This window comes from Rhamphochromis longiceps, linkage group LG16 (assembly GCF_057381845.1).
Source record: "Rhamphochromis longiceps isolate RC_006_pf linkage group LG16, R_longiceps_female_GT1.1, whole genome shotgun sequence".
In the NCBI taxonomy this organism is placed as follows: Eukaryota; Metazoa; Chordata; class Actinopteri; order Cichliformes; family Cichlidae; genus Rhamphochromis; species Rhamphochromis longiceps.
This window is the reverse complement of record NC_140572.1, coordinates 22,840,770-22,862,476: the sequence shown is the minus strand read 5'-3', so window position 1 is coordinate 22,862,476 and position 21,707 is coordinate 22,840,770. Positions and strand designations below refer to the sequence as shown.

At 40.0% G+C, this 21,707-nt stretch overlaps 2 protein-coding genes across 5 annotated transcripts; both read left to right on the top strand.

Annotated features, from left to right (window-relative positions):
• The first annotated feature begins 1,255 nt into the window (after positions 1-1,255).
• Positions 1,256-20,704, top strand: hoxd3a (homeobox D3a). Of its 4 annotated transcripts, none has more exons than XM_085385665.1 (4): positions 1,256-1,547; positions 16,724-16,783; positions 18,247-18,796; positions 18,980-20,704. In XM_085385665.1, the coding sequence occupies exons 3-4, from the start codon at positions 18,349-18,351 to the stop codon at positions 19,729-19,731; spliced, it is 1,200 nt and encodes a 399-aa protein (XP_085241791.1). In that variant the 5' UTR covers positions 1,256-1,547; positions 16,724-16,783; positions 18,247-18,348; the 3' UTR covers positions 19,732-20,704. The 4 variants fall into 4 exon arrangements, with proteins under 4 accessions (XP_085241791.1, XP_085241792.1, XP_085241793.1 ...); XM_085385666.1 differs by lacking the exon at positions 1,256-1,547 and adding an exon at positions 4,116-4,557; XM_085385667.1 differs by lacking the exon at positions 1,256-1,547 and adding an exon at positions 12,253-12,871.
• On the top strand, positions 7,246-11,005 carry hoxd4a (homeobox D4a). The gene is made up of 2 exons (XM_085385670.1): positions 7,246-8,657; positions 9,061-11,005. Exons 1-2 carry the CDS (start codon positions 8,249-8,251, stop codon positions 9,357-9,359), a joined length of 708 nt encoding a protein of 235 aa, XP_085241796.1. The 5' UTR covers positions 7,246-8,248; the 3' UTR covers positions 9,360-11,005.
• Positions 20,705-21,707: the final 1,003 nt, after the last annotated feature.

Genomic DNA, 21,707 nt, shown 5'->3' with positions numbered 1-21,707 from the left:
AAGCCACTTGGCAAAAGAAGGAGAAAAAGAAGAAGAAGAAAACGATTTTTAAACTTTGCAAAGCCCTAATTGTCGTTTGCAGAATAACTGATATGTGATTGATTCATTTATATAAATGTATATTATGTGGCATGCCGAAACGCTTAAAGTCGTGCAACAAGATATATGTTGGGCGCAAACAAAGAGGCGCCGACATACAGTGAAAAAATGACATTGATATGCCCCATATGTGTGTGTGTGTGTGTGTGTGTGTGTGTGTGTGTGTGTGTGTGTGTGTGTGTGTGTGTGTGTGTGTGTGTGTGTGTGTGTGTGTGTGCCTGCATAGATAGATAGATACATGAAATTCCTCTTTGGTGCAGTCGTAGACACATGTGCAGAGACTGCATGCAGTTGCAGTATTTAGGTCTTTAAGTGTCGAGTTTCAATTACACGAAAAAACTTTCACACCATAGTGTATCTCTGTCTCTAATAATAAACAACAGCTGGCCTGTAAGAGGGTGGGAAAAAGCCGTTGATATGCAATATCATTTGGAAACACAAAAGTCCCGCATCCGTTGAAAATCTGTCCTCCAGGACAATGACTGAACATCCACGGGAAAAGGCCGGCGACAAAGCATTAGACTTTTAATGAGGGAAAAAAGGTGTAAATTATACTTGCTGGTTTTATTGTGTGGCGTTTTCCTAGCATCTGCTGCACAGGCCGTGAACTCACAGATGAGAAATAAAATAAAATAAAGGCACAAAGTTGTTCTGTATTTTATACAAGAAATATTTGGTTTCTCAAAAGATTTTGTTTCGTAAAATCTCCAGTTTCTGCAAAACGTTAAACATCAACGTGATCTATGGCAGATTATGCATTTTAACACTGTAATATCCAAACCTCGGATCAGTTTGATTTTGCCAAATATTTAATAATAATAAAAAAGATTAATCTCATATACTTAATCAGACTCGTTTCTTAGTTGTTCTGTACACTTTGCATGAAGTTTTAGATTTTTGAGTGATGCAAACGACGACAGAAAAAAAAACAACAGGGGGAAAAGCTCTTGCTTGGGGGACCTGGTGGGGCTTCTGCTATTATGCGCCAAGATGGAGAGAATTGCTGCAGTCCAAATTCCTTTTTGTGAGGGGACAATTTACAACTTGGTAATAGACCTTTTTATGTGCCTCCATCGCCTGTCATTGGATGCCACTGGTCATGTGCGAGAGGCAAACGTCTTCATGGCCCTTTTCCTGATTTCCCTGGCGATTTCCCCCCACTGCATTCTGTATCACGTTGTCTATGGTGTTAAACCGATACACTACGGTCTGCTCTCTTAAAAATCGCCTGCCATTCGTTTCATAATTGTCTGATCAGCGCATATTTTCCCGGCGCTGCGTCGTTTGTTTAATTAATTATTTTTTCTTTTACTGGATGACAAGAGAAGCGTTTCAACTTTATCCACATCCCACCTTCTTCATTCACAGAGCTGTGCTGGCTCTTTCACGCAAAATGCACTGCCTGAGCAAACTTCAAAGAGCAAGCATGGAGTACCTCACCACCATAGGTAAGATTTCTTGTGCGATAATGGCGTTTATTAGTTGGGCATGTGTGAGAGCATGTAAAGTTTGACAGCTTCCTGTTTCATTGGTCATGTAAATGAGCTGCAAGGTAATGGCACTCAGGTAATTTGGTGAAGTCACATGTTGCTGGGTGTGTTGGGATTAATTGTTTTTGTTTTTAGACATGTTCAGTAACAGAAGTCTGGCCATTATATTATAATGATTAACAAACGTCCGTTTAGCCGGCAAGTTGCCTTTTATAATGCAACAACCACAGAGAAATATTTAAGAAGATATCATATGGATTTCAAGTCGTTTCATCGTGTTTATTGATGCCTTTTTAAAGCCTTAGATGCACAAATAGAAGTTGTTTCTGAGGTCACAGATGGTGATGTGTGAGCTGTGTTTTTGATGCAGAGAAGTTTTTTTTTCCACTGTGCACTGCAAGAGAGCTTTGTCTTTAACCGGTCATTCCTTATTTTGCTTTCAGCGTTAAGTTATTGGTTGTAGACAGATCCCAATTCCATCAGCCTCTACGAATAATTGTAGCTATATTATCCCTCATCTCTCAACCTGCTAGAAAATCTGTATTGGCGTATTCAGGCCACCATATTCCATCACACTGTTTCGCTTTATATGCTAATAAATGAGGGATTATACTCGAGACAAAGTTCAGTTAATTTGCTTTATGGAACGTATACAAAGCCTGGCAGCAAAAGTTCAGTTTTCCTACTTGTTTTCAGCTGCCTGGAGATGAGGCCAACTGAACAAAGACAGTATTTCACTGTTGCCTGACAGGCAGCTGCGAAAGTATTTACAGCCTTACTGCAATGCGGCAAAATGGACCCTGAAAGACAGGCACAAGCAGAAGCCTGAGAGAATTACATAGGACTCAGTCATGATCTTTTACATTTTGACAGTGCAAAAATAAAAAAAGATCACACGTTTTAAGCGTTTTTTGTAATGCACGTAATTATTTAGTATATGTGTGACCGCAGGCCCTGCACTAATATTTTTATTAGTTTCCATAAATGGATTTCCTCCCTTCACTCCTACTCAGCTCCTCTCAGACATCCAGACTGTCTAGACCCTTTAGCAACAGACTTATATAATCATATAATATAGTTTGTGAGATTTCTTTTTTTAATTTTTTTTTTTTGCTCAAGCCAAGCCATGTGAACCTAAATGTGCTGTCATTTGCCTTCTATTTAATAGTTTTAATTGTTTTTTTGTTGCCACTTAGATAAATGATGCTTTCATTAACAATGTTAAGTATGAATCATCACCACAACATCAGCATTTTCAATTTCAACATCTACTTTGCAGTTTATTACTACAGATATTCCCATTATAGTCTTTTTTAAATGTTCACTCTACAAATAGAGGAAAATATTTAGATATAAATATGCTATGGTAATTATTCTGAATTCATATAATGTGTTTAAAGAGCTTGACTAAACCTAGTTTTGAATTAGCTTGCATTAGGCTACTTGCTTTGGAGGGAATCATTTAGAGGAGTAATTGAGCAAATTTTGAAATCAGTGGTCTGCATACCAACAGTAAATCTCCTCTCCCCTCATTCAAAACTTCATCAACAGTTTGATGAAACACAGGATTGGGTGAAATAACTGGTTTGTGTATGTTTTATATATTTATTTATTTATTGTATTTATTACAGTGGAACTGTGGAGAGGCCTTTATCATGCCAGCAGAAGGCGCTGTTGCCCAACAGTCAGATTCTCTGGTCCCATTTAGCAATCCTTTTACTAGCATGCTCTTTGGTGCTGTAAGTAGATGAGGCGGGAATCACGTGATCCAGTTCGTTTTCTTTCTAAAAGTTGTTTTGGTGCCAGAAAAGTCACCCATGTGGCGCGCATGGGCACTAGATACGTTAAAGGCTGCTATCAAATGAGATCAGCCATTAAGATTATACAATGGTGCATTTTGTGCTGGTTTGGAAATCCTCCAAATATTCATGTCTGTCATCTTTCCCCAGCAAACAGTCATTCAATAATCGTAAACGGTGTCCTCGTGATAAACAGGATGATTCAATTAAAACGACTTTATTTACAAGTTCAAAACAGTTCGAGGAAACATGAAAACTAGAAGCAGGGGTTATGTGTAGGAAGAATTTGAATCTGCAAGGAAGGAAAAGCTTTTATGAAGACATACATGTAAGAAAATTCAAAGCCTCTGATCTGCTGCCCTCACATTTATTATACCTGCCGCACTGTGGCAGCCACCCAAACCTCAACATGGTCTGCTCTCTCCGGTTAGGTCAGAGCAGGGGGAGGAGGAGGACCAAAAGGCATTGCACTCTGGGATTGGCCCGGAAGAATGAATGACATCAGTCCTATTGTGACAGGTTCACTGGACAGAAAAAAAAATGTATTCGGGCACCAATCAGTGACGCGTAGTGGTTCATTTGTTAACACTTTAGAGGTCAAAAGGCGTCAGATTTCAGGAGATTTAAATATTGAAATTCTCGATTTCAGTAGTTTTGATTCCATCACACCTCAATATTAAAATGATTAAAATGAATATTTAAGATGACCAGGATACTTTGGTGTTTGTTCATGGAAGTTTAAAGCTCGCACATATTTTTCTCCCCAGTTTTCACGGTGGGAATAAAACATGCTATTCTGTCACGGCTCGCTCTTGTACCACTTTCTGTTGTGACTGTTACAAAATCCCTTCCGCTTCCCTGCTTCCTCATTTCCACGACTTTTCCTCAGTGCACATCAGTGCAATCGCTATTATTGAGTAAGTGCAACTTTCGGGGTTATTTATGGGCCTGCGCCCTGTTGTGAATGGCTGTGAGGAAACACGTGATGCCATTAAACTTTGTTTTATGGCCTGGGACTTGACAAGCCAAAATATAATTCTCATTGTGTATTAGTAAGACAGTCCAGATGGAATAGAGCCTCAATTGACATGGAACTCTACCGGACTGACTTTTCCCCTTCAGCATGGATGCGTTTGTTGGACTGCGTGTCATCTGTTGCGGTTTCCGCGGTAAGCTGCGTTTTATCATTATGCTCGTGGTATGGGCGTGTGATGTCACATGCGTAATGCTCAGGCTAAACTGTTTCCTGCCTGTAAAGCTGCAGTGCATGCTCGGTAACTTTTAGACAGTGTGCTCTTCTGATGAAGTTGTGTTCAAGTTTAGTACTTGTTTGATTTGTTTTGAAAAGCTTTTATGGATCTAACCTTCACTCTTTTTTAAAAAGTGTTATTGGTCTGATTTGCTCCACACCATATTCTTCTTATTCCTCTTTTGGTTCTGCTTCTTTGTTTGGTCTTTTTAAAGCTGTATGGTGATCTTGTGCAGTTAACTTGAGATTTTAATCAAAGGAATTTTATTTTAAATTGCATTAATTTCCTGCTGTGTCCAACTGTTAAGCTGCACATTTCTTCACCCACAATTCGTTTGCTAGATAACGTCATCTTCTCTTTGGGTTTCAATCACACAGAAATGTTTTGTTTTTTTTTAAACAGCACTGATTTCGCAAGAAAATCAGTTTTAAGTCTTTACATGGTGTGGATTTTCTTTTTTCTTAATTCACCCCAGGCCTGGCGCGTTTCTAACTGCAGGCCTTTAAATTATTAATTTTGTCACCCTTTGTTAGAAATCTAGTCTTGCAATGGTTGCATGTTTGATCCAAGCTTCAAATGGAATTTAGCGTTTATTTTGTATTACTATCAGACAAAAAAAATCCCTTTATTAAGTTGTGTGAAAAATAAGCAGGCCTGGTGTTTTCTGCAGCTTTCAAATCCACAGCTGATGGTTTACAAAATCGAAAACAAATATCTGTGAATGTAATGAAGAAATAGTCGAGCTGGAGACTAGTTGGCCATTGGTTTAACACGAGCTGCCAGGAAACGCTGATTTTATCATTCTTTTGTTGGGGAACTCGGCTTTGACCCGTCACAAGGACCGGCAGGGTCAGGTGAAAGGCAGGTCAGGCTGTCTAATAAATACTGAAACGTGAAGTGCAAGGACGATTTATAATAAATGAGTAAATAAATAAATAATGCACTCATCATTTAATTGAGGCCATAACGAATATTTTGAGTTTTTGTTCGTATTTTAGCGGAAGTTTTCCAGCTCAGATCACAGCATATATATGTGCACATGCATACTACACGCAGGCCTACATATTCGTTAAAGGAGCTCCAGCACAAAGCGTCACACTGATTTTACATTTTACTGTTTTATGTTTGATTCTTATTTATTAAAGGCCTCTTTTACAAGGTTGGTGCAAGCCAATAATATTCCCTATTATATTACACTAAACCGTTTACATCACCTGTCAAATAATTAGCCACGAATTTGTTTCTTTATCCGTTTAATTTTTCTTATTAAAGAAGAAAACGTGTTCTGTGTGTGAGGCACAGTTGCTTTTTAAGCCCTTTCAGAGCTGAGATGCAATTATTGTGTCACATTTTGGACAAGAAGGAAACATGTCATAAATTCAAATTACTGTCTCGTTGCTTAAATACTGACTCAAAATTTTTAGAGTTTGCTATATTTTCTCGCCATCAGCGTTATTTTTCTCCATATAGACGCACTGATATGAAATTAGCTCACTCGCATGGTGATTTAGCGTCCTTGAAAAAAAAAGTGTATTATTTTTGCTAGACCCTCTCAGTTTCTCTCAGTTTTGGCCAATCTGTCTTGATCACGCCCAGCTTTAACTAATTTAATTTGTAGAGGAAGCTCGGTGTAGGGCTTGAGGTGGTCTCCATGGCAGTTAGTTAAGGTCTGACGACTTGGTAAACTTTTGCACCCTTTGAGCTGTCAGCAGCAGTAAAAATAATTGAACTTTTTGATAAGTTTGTAAATGATTTGAGTTGACCTCGATGGCCTCCAGCCCGTAGCATCTTTTGGACAGCGGAGGTAGGAAACCCCTGTATAACCTGGCAAGTGCTCAGGGGTTTATACCGTTGCTCGATTGCTTGACGGAGGCTTAACTTTAAATCTGAGCTGACAGTTTTAAAAAGTTTAAGGTCATTTATGGATTTATGGTGTTTGAAGAAGTGTATTGTCTTGCTGTGAACTTGGGCTGTAGCCTGATGAAGAGAAGAAGATCTTCTGCGTTGAAAGCTGGGCTGACCTCAGTTGGTAGCTGTTTTTTCATTTCCTTTACGCTTGTCATTTTCTTACGATTGACAGGAGCACCCAGGGCAGAGGTAGCCTGTAGCCTAATATTTTTGCTTTTCCTTTTCTTTATGTCTTTCTTCTTCTGCTTTTTTGGAAGCCTTGTCAACCAGCAACTGACAAGGCTTCGAGGGTTTCGTGTGTCCTATTGACGAGATTTCCTTCAAATAAGCAACAAAAAAGACCACGAAAAAAGCCTACTTTATACTGTAGAAAAGGGGAATAAATTAAAAAGGAAATGCCGTGGCTAAAACAAAGAAAATAGGGCACTCCGGAGTGATTATAGCTTATAAAAGTATGTGTTTATCCCTGGGTTTTTAATTCTTGCCTCTTATTTTCTTATGTAACCTCAGCTTCTTTGATGGTTTTGGTTTATTCTGATTGTGAGCCACTCTGTTAATTTTATTAGTCTAGAGTGCTGCACAAAGAAAACGTGATGTGGTTTAGGGGGTAAAATAAGGCAGCATCGCTTCCCGTCGTCTATATATACCCTGTAGAACCGAATTTGTGTGATGAAACCAGATTCACAGATTCGATTCTAGGGGAGTATATGGTCGATGAAAAAACTTCGATTTATTGACTTTACTGCCATCGTTATCAGGCATTTGAAGCCTAATGTGCTTCCAGTTGTTACATTAACAGTGTTGGTTTATGAGTGAGAGTAAATCTGACAACACCACATTCCTCATAAGAGGTCGTGCTGTAACTCTGTAGGCTTAAAGGAAATCTAATATGAAATGTTGCACGTGGAAATAAACATTGGAAGGTGTCTCTATTCCTGTTTGGCTCGCTGTGCTTTGCATGAAATACCAAATGAATTTACTAAATGAAACCAAGCCACAGACACTCCAGCTGTAGCTCTTTTTTCTCTTGTGGGCAGTTTCTGTCTCTACATTATTGATTCCCAGAGACTGCTGCTGCTGTCCAATAGGCTCCTGAGACAGATTTTTTTTTCAAAGGGATGGGAGCAGATGAAGTGATGAGATTCGTGTAACTTTTGGATGACCCCTTCTTGACAAAGACAGTGTCCATCAATTGTCCTCACTCATTATTCGCTGTCTTTATGCCAAGGGGCTTTTTGTATCTTTTGTTGGTTTCTCTGTTGAACACCATGCTTTTAAGTTAGACTTTAGAAACCAGGAATCAGCTTTGATGAAACATCACCATGCACAGAAGACAATCCCCATTTTTAATATTCTGTTTCTTTTTAATACGTTTCGTAAGTTCAATATTGTGCATATTTCCCCCAATTTTTCTATTTATTTATTTTGAAATCCTCATTTTCTGTCTTCCAAACACGTACGCCGATGTTTCAAGATAATATTTGCGTTTTTTCCATCAGGTTCTAATTTCTGTGTATCTTAACTCAGATAAAAATGCATTTAGTTGTATGTTTACCAGTGTTTGGACCCGCATCACCTCTATTGGCCGATCTGGTCACATGGTTCGCTAACTTTATTCAGTTGACACCAAGTAGGAGGGCTTTATGGAGGGAGGAAAAAAGACAACTCGAGAAAAATTAGTATTTTCTACCTTCAGAAATTAATGGCCATGAGTTCGTATATGGTGAACTCTAAGTATGTGGATCCCAAATTTCCTCCCTGCGAGGAATATTCACAGAATAACTATATACCTGAGCAGGGCTCCGACTACTACAGTCCATCGCAGGACACAGACTTTCAGCATCCAGGGATCTACCCACGGTCAAACTACACGGAGCAACCCTTCAGCTGCAACACTGTGCAGGACTCCACAGTGCAACCACGGGGTCATGGGCACGAGAGAGCCAGCCACCCGAGCCATTTTAGCGCACAGACTGAGCAGGGGACTCCGGTCCAAGTGGCCGGACCCCGGACTTGTGGACAGCAGCAAAACACAAAGAGCCAAAATGGGATACAAGCCAAGCAGCCAGCAGTAGTTTACCCCTGGATGAAGAAAGTTCACGTAACTACTGGTAAGATTTCCTCTTCTTCTTCCTCTTCTTCCTCTACTGAGGGCTATAATCCAGAAATCAGTCAGTATACTTATAGGAGTCTTTGAAAGGCCTCGCCAATTACACAAGTCATAAATTTTTATAGCTCAGGAAATAGGCCGCTAGGTGAGCTCCTAAAAGCTCCTCAAACACGCAGACTAGCCGGTGGAAATTGGGATGAAATCTAGAGCAAATCTGGTTAAATTTAGCTAAAATAATCCACTGTTTCCTGATGACAGTTCCGTTTAAATTTCCTTAAAGTATGAACTTTGACAGAGAAACTAATTTTCTTGTCCTGCACATGTTCTACCTGCATGCTGCATCGACCACATTTAGTGACTTTTGTTTGTTTCGTTTTGTTTTTCTTTTGTGTTCTTTCTCCCAGTGAACCCGGATTACACGGGATCTGAACCCAAGCGGTCCAGAACAGCTTACACCCGGCAGCAGGTTCTGGAGCTAGAAAAGGAGTTTCATTTTAACAGGTATCTGACCAGGCGGCGGCGGATTGAGATTGCCCACACTCTTTGTCTCTCCGAAAGGCAGATTAAAATCTGGTTTCAAAACAGACGGATGAAATGGAAGAAAGATCACAAACTACCCAACACCAAGGGGAGATCTGCACCAGTCTCCAACCATCTGCAGAGCATTCAGAAGGATAACCTGACTGATATCACAGCATTATAAGAAAGGAAAGTGGTCCTGTCCTTAGAGATTAACTGTATATAAAAAAGACAAAAGTTACATCTGACTTTTGCATGGACTGATGTCGTTTCTAGCCATTTTGTTTTTAATTTAACAAACATGACCCTCCAGCATTGTTGCCTCGAGTCTGAGTGAGAAAATCAATCGGTCTTTAAAACCGAGAGGTTTGCAAGCTGAGCCTCTTCTGTGTTCAAATTTCCTCAAAGAGACAGAAAAAACGTCGAAATAAACTTTTCCTTCCCTCTTTTTCCGACGTTGCCCCCTCTGAGGAGACATTTATCAAGCAGCCTCGGCCGATTCAGTGGATTTAAACAAAGTGTCTCTGCTCTTCTCACGTGGATTCAGCTGATTTAAACAATGAAATATCTTTGCTTAAAAACAAAACAGTGAGATCATTTCAAATTACACGCACATACACAAAAGTTATTACAGCTTTCAGCACAGAAATTATTTTAGCCAACTGAAAAATTCACATTAAACGCACAATATATATATATATAAATGTATACTTGAAGGAAATATTATTTGCATATAGAGCACGCCAAACACTCCTCAACCTTTTTCAGAAATCCCCGCTGAATCTTTTGTGACTTGTATGTTTTAACTTATTTTGTACAAAAAAGCTTTGAAATTTTAAAATTGTTATTTCCCAAACACAAGACATTCCTGTGTGCATACTATTCAGAGTGCCCTTATAAATCTTTCCTGACATCTTTGTAAACAGTGTACATTTTCAGAGGCTCTCTTGTGCCATTTAAAACTCTCCTATGAAAGATCATTTGTTCTTGCATGGCATCAAATTGATACTAGATGTTTCCAATCGGAAATAATCAAATCCTGGAGATTTAGCAGTATTTTATTTTTTTATTTTTCAGACGATTTCTGCGTCATTATTTATTTGTTTAAAAACGTGTAAATTTTTTCGTATAGCACACAATTAAATTAAAAGTATTCGTTAAACCTTTATTATTCCGAAATATGTTTGAACTCTTGTGCGTTATTAGCATGGCCTTATGCAAAGTTTTAGTCTTAGTTAACATGGGAATCTTCTATTTTATTTTATTTTTTCATTCACAACCAAGCTATCCATGGGGCTCTTTCAGGTCATGTTTCAAGACAGATATTTCTCGTTTTATACCGTCTTTGTCCTCGGACAAAAAGCCAAGAAGCTCTCCCAGTATGTGGAGGTCTCCTTTCTGAAGTCTTCTTGACGAGAGAGTTGAAAAGGTATTTCAACCGAAGGTCGACAAAGCAGCAGTGGCAGGTTCATCCAGGGGACACATTTCAGCCGCAAGGACTGACCCCAGCACCCCTGACCCGCCGGACAGGCAGCATTTCTCTCCCAGGCGCTGTTCGCTTTGCTTTGCAGGACTGTTCCACCCTCAAAAAAAAAAGAAAAAGAAAAAAGGCTAAAGCTGATTCAAAGTAAGAGCCACTGAATTCCTCGTTTTACATGTGTTTAAACAGTATTTATACCAGGCGAAGCCCCCGAAAAGGTTCTGATTTGTGCGTTTGTCTCCTCATGTCTATATGCAATCTTTTCGTTTTTATTTTTGTACATGCTTTTTACCTTGTACGGTGCATTGAGATGTGAGAAGTATATTGAATAAAAAAAAAAATAAAGATTTCTACTGATTATGCATTTAAGTATTTGGGAGACTGTATGTGTTCTGGGATGTTTATTTCCTGCACTCAAGATAGATTTTGATTTAGAAGAAATACATATATTTTTTCGACCCCGGGGTTATTTATTATTTCCCCGATAGCTTGAAATTTTAGAGTAACTTTTCTTTGTTTGCGTTATTTGGTGCCATTTGGTTTACGCTAGACGCAAAGGACAGCTTTGCTCCAAGTGTTTTTTCACCTAAGAGTTACAAGCGTGTGGAACCATATGGAACTAAAGGCCGCTTTTACAAAACATCTACAAATGGACCAAATGGCCAATGGATACACAAATGCAGCCTGTTGTCTTGGCAGGTCCTAAATTTAAGCACACAAGTGTATTTTTATTATTTAGAAAATAAAATAAAATAGAAGAGGTTGTTTTTTTTTTTTACTTTGCCGTTTCATTTTACTCATGAGTTCGTAACAAAGCGAGAGCAAGCACTGCGCAAAAACCTCCCCTTAGGAAAAAAAAAACTCTTAGTGGGGATTATTTAATTTATTTATTATTATTTTTGTGCCATAAAAACCACATTCAATGCGTAAAAGTTATTTAGACGGTTCTTTACGGTGCAGTGGAAGCACAAATTATCTCTAGTGCCCTCATAAGACTCAAATTGACAGGGAAAACTTGTTAAGAGGAGTTGGTCCTTCTCCAAGACTAATTCACGCCACATTTGTTAGAGCTGTATTAGAACGAAGGAACAAACACCCAATAGCACAGTATAGAACTTTAGGCTATTAAAGCATACCTATATTCTGCTTATGGTTAATATTAACCCCCAACCCCCCATGATCCACAAGCTGAGACTTTATTGAGGATGAGACGCAGCAATACCGACCTTCGACCCCTTCACGTTACAGGATCAGCTCGGATACAAACAAAGTGACCATATGTATGCATTTGTAAAGACAACCTGCATCCAAACACTTTTCATCCCCAGTGACCACGGGCTGATGCCCACTGAGCACGTGCGTGCACCGCGCATAAACGTTTGTGTATACATAAAATGTAAGTTTGTCACACGGATGTGGAGAGAAGCAGAGACAAAGTGATGCTACCAATCCACCATCCTGCCAAAAATGATCTCCATATAGATGCTGAGGAGAAGATGAGAGAGAGAGAGGGAGAGAGAGCGAGAGAGAGAGGGGGGCTGGGTGGGGGGGGGGGGGGGACTGGGGAGAAGCGACTAGAAGGGGGGTGAGGGGGGAGAACCTACCTAAAATACATTACAAGCTCTAACTTAACCAAAGGTTGCTTTTTTATTATTATTATTTTTAGCTACTTAATATAAAACCTGGGTGTTTTGAGCGTCTGATATATAATGCATGAATTGAACTAATGCCAATATCATAGTTTCCTTGGCAGTTATCAGGTCAGAGCAGCCTACTACAACGTGCAGTGTGTAGCCACACTGACCTACATGTCTGAACAGCAATAAATGGGAGCCAAAGGCAGTGCCATTTTCAATGACACTGCACCCAGTGCAGGAATACAACGTCGTTGCTCTCCATCCGGCCATATTTGATTTCCAGCTGTTTTCGCAAGAAGCCTCTCCGAGCCAGACAACCCCCCTAAGATATATTAAAGTGCGCTGTCTGCATTCAGAGATATAATCCAGAGACTATACCACTCCGCTCTCTATTCTCGACCACGTGATTGTCTAAATAATTAATGCAGCACGTCCCCCTAGAAACACGGCGTCGTCATTAATCGCAAGGACTCTATCAGACTTGAAAACTGAAGAGATCCCCCAAGAAAATAATATCCGATTCCCGGCGCAACTGTAGTCCCGCACTTTAGCAACACATCTGAACCGATGGATGCTTGGGTAGGTAAATATTTCAACATTTTTCATGTTGCCCCAGCTGGTAAATGACGATATCAAATGTCGTGATATTTGATAAATTGCTCCCTTTGATGTGTGCGCTCTGAGCGCAATTGTATAGGCTGTGGCTAGTCGCTGTACGCATGCCTTCTTCTTTTTTTAAAATAAATAAATAAATTAAATATATTAGCAGTAGCATAATTTTTCAGTTTTGCGGTTTGCAAATGTCTTGAAATGTACTGATGGGACTAATGTGAAAAAAGTAAATGGCAGTGACAAGTAGGATTTATGGATGCTCGCTTTGAATAACTGCTCTTTCGGACACATGCAGCTTAGTCTGCTCCCTCTTTTGGGCCCATAGACTCCTTATTCAGAGTCTAATTCGGATTTTTGCTAATTTAATGTGAAGTTGTTTTTGTTTCTTTTAATCTGAAGTAAATTGAATATGTTTAAAGAAAGCATTAAAATTAACTTGTCTTGTTTGCGAAGCAGAAATCGCGATTTTTGGTGTTGTATTTTTAACCATAAGACAAATTCCTAGTTATTTATCTCTCCCTTTCGCTTTAGAGCACAATCATTTTCTATTGTTTTTATTGTTAGTGGGGGATGATCTAATTTTGATTTCTTAGAAGTCCTAGAAGTTCGGCCAGGCTGACAGTTCTGCCTCCTTGTAAATCATTCTCAGTTATCCCTGAAAGGGTGCGAGGCTGTTGGGGGCCGGGCGAAAACTGTAAATCTTTCACTTTTATTACCCTCTGAACATATGCTGAGACGCTACCAGTCCGGCATCCCTTCTTCTTCTTCTTCTCTAGCAAAGATTACCCACCGCTGAACCAACCAGGTCCGAGAACCGTCTCTGTGGTTCGAAATCTTAGAGTCTGGCCTTTCGGTATATTTTCTCTGGCATTAAAGCGTGCCATTATTTGGCATAGTGTGGGGTTAGTACCGAAAACAATGCAAGAAGACACTGGCTCCGTGCCTCTTTGTGCTTCAGCTGTGTGGGAAGACAGACACAACAAACACGAGATGATAATGTGGTTTATTTGAATACAATCCTTTCCCAGTTGCAAGAAAATACACACACGTCATTTATTTCATAAATCATTTTTTAAAATGCACTCCCACATCATTGCGCAGTTGTTTGTAAATTACACAGAACCGCGTTTTAAAACGTTTCAATATTATGCAAAATGTGGTGAGTGAGGCCCTCTTTATTCGTTTTATTGCGAAATCCCCGCTAGTTTCTATCTTTAGGGGGAGTGAGGCAAAGAAAAAGAAATCTTCATAAATGTTGGAAATTTCAAATCTTCTGTGACATAAAATGCACAGATCATTTTTTGCACACATGCATTGCACTTCAGTGCCTTTGTGGGGGGGAGGTTAAAGATGTCTAGATTTGCACGTTGAGCACCCAAACAAAAGCATATCTGCTTGGGTTTAAACGCTGAAGTGCAGGCGAGCTGCAAAGCTCGCAGCTCATGGGGAGATAAAAAGAAATAGGCAGAGGAACATTTTCACATTCACACAGTTCAGATGAGGAAATAAACGCCACCCTTTATCAAAATGGATTGGTGAGGTAAGGCTTACTTGAAGAAGGGAACAATCACGTGAACAAATATGCTTGTACCTTAAGGCAGCGCCTTTATTTGTCATCATAAAGCTTCCGAAACACCCCAAAATCCCAATGTTAGCTGCAAATCTTTACAGGCCTCTCCGTTTTTGAATTCCTGTATATTTCACTGGGTGATTGATTGCCAGTGATTTTTTTCAGGAATAAGGATACCTTGTTCGCTTTTTATTGGTAGTTGAATGCGAGTCCTTCCATTCTTTCGGGAATACTGTCTCCACTGGTATATGGAAATGTCTGAAAAACAGCAAGATCAGGTTTAGGACAGCATTGTCTACAGACAAAGGGTGAAGGATTTATTCTTGAGACAACGTGGAAAGGAACTGAGACTGAGAGGGAACTGCTTTATGATGAATTGATTCACAGGTAAGAAATTGCATGGCAGAAAGCAACCTTTAACCACGGGTTAATATAATCCAAGGAAATATATATCATTCATTCCATTCATGGAGGCGATGCTCGTTAACGTCGCTCTCACCGGCAAACGCGCGGGTATGGAGCCCAAAGCTATCTCTTCAAAAGCAGATTCATATTATTACCATTATTATAGTTTTTTTTCCTCGAGAAATTGCGTTCAAATATTATCGACAGATCGAGCCAAAGCTACCCTGCGCTTTTCAGCTGATTTCACGTTTATGAAAACCTGCTCGGAGGAAAAAGTGGGAGAGGAACTTTTCTTTTTGACTCTTGGATCGTAAATCACATTAATTTGTTGTCTTATCCTCACTCGCTGGCGTTTGCCGTTGATTTATGTGGGTTCAATAGTATGGCTTTGTTAACCTGCAACGTTATATTATAGGTGAATTTATAGTGGATGCTTTAAGGGATAGGAGGTCTGAATAGTGAACAAGGACAATGCAAATGCGGGGTTTTTTTTAATGTTTGGATACCTTAATGGCTAATTTGTTCCATGCAAATATATTTTCTCTCTCTTTGGACTGATGAGCAGCAGGTCTAAGAACACAAGGCAATAAACTCAAATTTGAGATAATTTCCACCCATTTTCGTTCAGTTTACTGTTTTACTTTGGATAAAGATTTAATGTTTGTGCACTGCAGCTTTTGTATTATAGGCCTGAGCTGCTCATAATTACGCGCAGTCTCCTGGATTAAAAAAAAAAAAAAAAAAAAAAGCTAAACTAAAAATACAGACATTTTGCTACAAAATGGGAATTTGTAAGCACTATACAATTTTCTGCAAAAAAACAAACAAAACGCAATTTGTGTTTTGTTTTCGTTTTCGTTGTTTCAAAACAGCAGCGAATACATTGTGTAAAATTATAAACTTAGCTTAAAAAATAATATATATATATTTCCAGTTATACAAACTTCCCTCTTATTAATAGATTTTCAAAGGTTAAGCTGAAGAAACGACTAAGTGAGATAATAACACTCCAGATTGAGTCCGACCCATTGTGTGGACCAAACTTACCGTAACAACGCGTAGGCGAAAAACACAGCGGCGTGAAAAGGGAACCATGTCTGCTACTAGTAGCTCAGTGTGCTCAAAAGCACTCGAGGTGCAGACTATCGACCGGCTTTTTAGAAAATCCTCATGAAAAAATCCTACAGTTGAATCGTGATACTATGAAGCTAAATTCCTCGGATAGATGCAATGAAACAGGAGCTGTTTGTTTCTTTTTTTTACACTCACTGCAAATATAATTATCTGGAAGATTTCTGGGTTTGAAGTTCTGGTTTCCTTGCCGTCGGTCGAGCATCTTGTCCTGTTTCTCTTAGCGCTGAAAAGCTGCTGTGAATTTAGTCGAGACTTGGCTCTTCTTTAAGGCAAACTGTTCGTTGTTCATTAAACTATGACTTACTGCTGAATGACCCTAAGGTCACCTAAAACGCTTATGAGTGCTAGATATTTGGCCTGACTCTTTTGTACTAAAAGTGCACATGTCAGACTTTTCAGTCTCAAGAAAATGAAAGCAAAAGAAGAAGAAAAAAGTAAAAAAAAAAAAAAAGTGAAATAAAAATAGACATACAATAAAAACGCTGGAAAATATGGAACTAAAGCCTCAGTTCTATTAAGCTACTATATTTTTCAATTAATTATCTAGAACTGTTTAGTTTAGCTTGAGTTTACACATAAATCTAAATTTAAAAAAAAAATACTACAACTAAAAATGTATCACTCATTTTTAACACAACATGCATCGAAAATAACGCAGGGCTCAGACTAATAACAATACATTTATTTGTGTTATTATTTTTGTCTTTTAGGTCGAGATGGAAGCAGTGGTGAATGCTTGAGGGGTATAAAACAGATCTGCGCAGATTTCGGTGAGTAACGTTTTTTTAATGAAGGGAGAGGACAACACAGCCAACTGCTAACAAGGTGAAAGGGTGATTTGTTATTAGGCTACATATTTACGCTCACAGTGTTTCACAGGAGGCTTAAATCAAGAAAACAGACATGAAGGATGGTCTTAACCTGTACGTGTAATTATTTACGCAGGCCAGAGTCCAATTTCAGTAATTCCCATTTCCTTTTTTAGCAGCGTTGCCGGAATTAAACAGTGAGAGCACACACAATAAGAAAATTAAAAAGAAAAAAAAAGTAGAGTTTTTCAAGACCTCGCCAGTATCCCCGTGCCTTATTCAAAGCAGCAAAACAGCTCCGTGCTTTCCACCTCTGTGTTTAGCTGGAGACTCGCACTAAGCCAGAATGGAGGCATCATTTATAAACCGAGAAGTCGCCGACTATGAAATTCTTTCCCTTGCCTTCCTCCTACGCTTAGTTTTACACTTCTGAGGGGCTGTGAGTCTTGAGGAGTGTTTTGCTTTTCATTCCCCTCTCTCAGGCCGTTTACAACCATAACATTTGCGGTCATAAATTTTGCCGCGGTCCAAACTGACAGGTGCAATTGTTATGCACGGCGCAGGCTGCACCTCGTAAAGCCACCAACATACAGTACAGGAGGGCCCCTTTGATATTTTTGTTTCGGCTTACTTTAAATGTTGTCATGCTTTTTATCATATTGGTAAAATAATGAGAATATTAATAATAATTTTTTGGTTTTCAAAAATATCCTCCAAAAGTTTAAAAAAGATAATTCAAGATAATTAGACATAAATCTTTAAGAAGAAAACCGACCAAGCAGCCAAATTATAATGTTTGAGATGTGCGTAAAGGCTGGTGAAATGTCATATTTAACCCAGCCCAACCCAACCCATCTTTCTCTCTCTCTCACTCTCACTCTATCCCTCCCTTTCTCTCTCTCTCTGTCTCTCTCTCTGTCTCTCGCTCTCGCTCTCTCTTTCTAACCCTCTCACACGGCTACATTTTTATATGAACAGTGCGGGAGTTCAGTGTTGTGCTTCTTGCGCTCTTCAACATGCGATCCTAATGCCTGTGCGCGCGTGAACAATGAATGCATTAGGGGCTTTGTCAGGCCTTGTGATTACTGAAAAGGGTATTGTGTGTACGTGTGTGTCAAATGCTGATTCAGCTTATTTGCAAGGGACTCCCAGAGGGTCCTTTTAGTCCAAGTTAAACTTTAACTGTTTTGTGCCAAGAAACGAGTCGAACGAGCTGGAGATGAAGCATTGTCATAGACAGTTTGAAGACATTTGGTGCTTTTCTAATTTAATTGCTCTAGTTGTTTAATTAGAAAGCACCAAATGCTCTATACAGTAGCTTCAGTCTGGGCCAAGCAAGCTGTGCCTTTTGGTTTAATGTGGATTTCAAACGCTGCATCTCACACATTCTGTGGCGTTACAGTGAGAGATGTTTCTTTTTATAGGTCACAGAGTGGAGCAGCGGTGGGAAACACCAATCACGTAAATAAACAACACTCATGCAACTGGATAAAGCTTCACTGGCTTACTGGCTTTGAATCCACAAAATGCAGAAAGCAACATACTACGACAACTCTGGACTTTTTGGAGGCTACACCTACCCCAAACCAGACTCTTACAACTATGGGCCCGCACACCAGTCCTATCCTACTTCAAACATAGACAGCGACTACCAGGGCTCAGTTTGTCCCATTCAGACAGCTGCAGTCCGGCCACCAGCCCTAAAAGACAGTGACCTGAACGGAGACTGCATGCGACAAAGCAGCAGTCAAAATAACAACAACAACCAAGCGACTAGTATTTCAGAGCAGCAGGCTCCTCCACTGTCTGCATCTTCCCCTAGCTCCAACAGCTCTGCATCTCAGAAGAAGAAATCCCCATCCAGCAGTGCTTCCAGCAGTGCCACACCAGCCCTCACCAAGCAGATATTCCCCTGGATGAAGGAGACCCGACAGAACTCAAAGCAGAAGAACTCAAACAACTGTGCCACCGCAGGTAGTGATCATGATGGTGACGTGTATGTGTAGTGTCTGTGTATGTTGTGTGAGCGTGTAGAGGTGTGTTTGGGTAGGGAGGGATCAGGGTGGGGGGGGGGGGGGTCTTGATGTGCATGGAATTTATAAATTATTCCTCACATTGTTCAAAAGACCCTAAGATGATTCTGTGATTCCTTCACAGGTGGTGAAGTGAGTGATGAGAAAAGCCCACCGGGACCAGCGTCCAAACGGGTCAGAACTGCTTACACCAGCGCGCAACTTGTGGAGCTGGAGAAGGAGTTTCACTTTAACCGCTATCTTTGTCGTCCTCGGAGGGTGGAAATGGCAAATCTGTTGAATCTCACCGAGCGCCAAATAAAGATCTGGTTTCAAAACAGGAGGATGAAATACAAAAAGGACCAGAAGTCTAAAGGGCTGGCGCACTCCCCCCTGGGACATTCCCCGGATAGAAGCCCGCCGCTGAGTGGCCCAAATCACATTGGATACTCTGGCCAGCTCCAAAATGTGAACAGCCTCAGCTATGACGCACCCTCACCCCCGTCCTTTGCCAAACCCCAGCAAAATATGTACGGCTTGGCCGCGTACACGGCACCCTTGGGTGGCTGCATCCCACAACAGAAGAGATACCCGGGCTCCGAGTACGAACACCACGGCATGCAGAGCAACGGCAGCTTTGCCAACGCCAATTTGCAAAGCAGCCCCGTTTACGTGGGTGGGAATTTTGTTGATTCCATGCCAGCCTCGGGCCCCATGTTCAACCTCGGCCATCTTCCCCACCCCTCATCCACCAGTGTGGACTACAGCTGTGCCGCACAGATCCCAGGAAACCACCACCATGGACCCTGTGATCCCCATCCCACATACACAGACCTCACCTCTCACCAAGCGTCTCAGGGAAGGATTCAGGAAGCGCCTAAACTGACGCATTTGTAATATGTGGTTTCGCGTGTGTGCGTGTGCGTGCGCGTGTATGTTTGCGTGTGTGTGTGCCAAGATTATGTTGCGCTCTTTTTTTATTACCTCACTAGTCTAATAACTACACTCCAAGCGAGTCGTGTGTATTATTACAGTATTATTGATATTACTATTAATGCTATTGTGTAATTATTTTCTAAATAATACAGCTTTGTCCATTTCTCTTGAATATTTGGGGATGCGGAGAAGCAGATAGCCCGGTTGTCAGTAGTTCTTTTTTTGTTCTTGTTTTTTCTCAAGTGCAATGCGCAATTGTTTTTTTTTTTCTTTTTGACTGAGTATTTCATGCCATTACTTGAAGGTAAGTCTTGTAGATCACAAAAATAGAAGCGCATCCTTAGCGAGAAGGATTTTTAGGGAAGTTTTTCGTCTGTTTGTTAGGCTCTCATTTCCCCCCGCGCACACCCCAATTTATTTATTGTTTTGTATTTTTCTTTTGATTTGCATAATCTTTTGTACTAGCATATAGCCTATTTATTATTTAATTACTTTTGTATTGCACATTATTTATCGTTTATATGCGAGTATTTATACGTGTGGAGTTTGTTGTAAGATTGGACAGATCAGTGCACTTGGAAGTGTGGGCAAAACAGGGTTTGGAAAATGCTATGACTCGCAATGTGTTGTTGGTATATAAAAAAGAGCATTTCTAATTGTAAATCTGGGACAAATGGGACATTTTATAGTGTATAAACATCACTATATGTCCATGGTTATTCTTGTGTCAAATCTTAAGCAAAACGTAGACTATCGAAGTATCAAATATTATACACACCAGCATGTCATTTTGTGTAGTCCATTGCTATTTTTTATTTGTCTTCCATTGTTATTCCATTCAGTTGGATATCCATAAATTTATGAAACCCTAATGATATTGAAATGTTATATTTTATTGTGTTCAACATTTTGTAAATAAAGTGCTTAAACTTCGTTTTTTATTGCATTTTGTTGATTTCCTTTTCTTTTCCCCCTTCTTTCTTTTTCAACAAACCCTGCAGCAGGAACTCTGGTTACCCTGCAGCTTCTCATTATTTTTAATTTCTCATTCAGCTGCTGCTGTTGCTGCCAGTGAATCTGTCAGGTAACTGTGCCGAGGAGGCGTATTGACCCACAGCTTTACTGTACAGCCTAAACGGGGAGAGACAATCAATAATTAGACACCAGGATATCTAAAACTCATCAGACGGCTCTATGCTTCCAATGCAAAGTGCATTTCAGCGGAATAAAAGGCTCTGGAGGTTATTGATGTTTTATTGGTATGAGGGAAGTGAGTCTACGGGCTTATTGCATCTTCCACATGTCACTTATCTTCTTCTTTTTTTTTTTTTTTTAGAGACGGCCACATGATTAGCCTCCTGCTTGCTGAGACAAGAAAATAAGCTCAATTTTCCAGCAAAGACCAAAGCCTAATCACTGACTACTGTCTAACTGATTGGTGCACAGCGAGACTGAGCATATATAGTCTCGCTTAATATATATATATATATATATATATATATATATATATATATATATATATATATATATATATATATATATATATATATATATATACACGACCATTTGTTTTCATGGTCGGTGTAAGACAAAGCAGACTGGTGACAAAACAGAAAAATACACGGCGATTCCTTGACACAGGACAAGATGCAGAGGGGTGTGTGACTAAGAGAGAGAGGGAGAAAGAGAGAGAGCAGTTCATCCTTTATTGCTCCTGGAGAGCCATTTCAAAGCTCATTAATCAAAAACTCGTCGCTTTCAGACTCCTCGCTGATCCCTCCTCCTCGTGAACAAAGCATTTGCATTCCAAATCCAAGTAACACATTTCTAACCGAACAGGCCAATCTTTAATGGTGGTGGTGGTGGTGGGGGAGCTGGGGAGAAGAAGAAAAAAGGAAGGGGGGGGGGGGGGGGGGGGGCTGTGGCAGTTGGAATCT

Bases quoted from the DNA above. Each gene is read 5' to 3' on its own strand.
- hoxd4a (XM_085385670.1), top strand. From the start codon at position 8,249: ATGGCCATGAGTTCGTATATGGTGAACTCTAAGTATGTGGATCCCAAA. The intron at 8,658-9,060 runs GTAAGATTTCCT...TCTTTCTCCCAG, and splicing joins GAAAGTTCACGTAACTACTG to TGAACCCGGATTACACGGGA.
- hoxd3a (XM_085385665.1), top strand. From the start codon at position 18,349: ATGCAGAAAGCAACATACTACGACAACTCTGGACTTTTTGGAGGCTAC. The intron at 18,797-18,979 runs GTAGTGATCATG...ATTCCTTCACAG, and splicing joins AAACAACTGTGCCACCGCAG to GTGGTGAAGTGAGTGATGAG.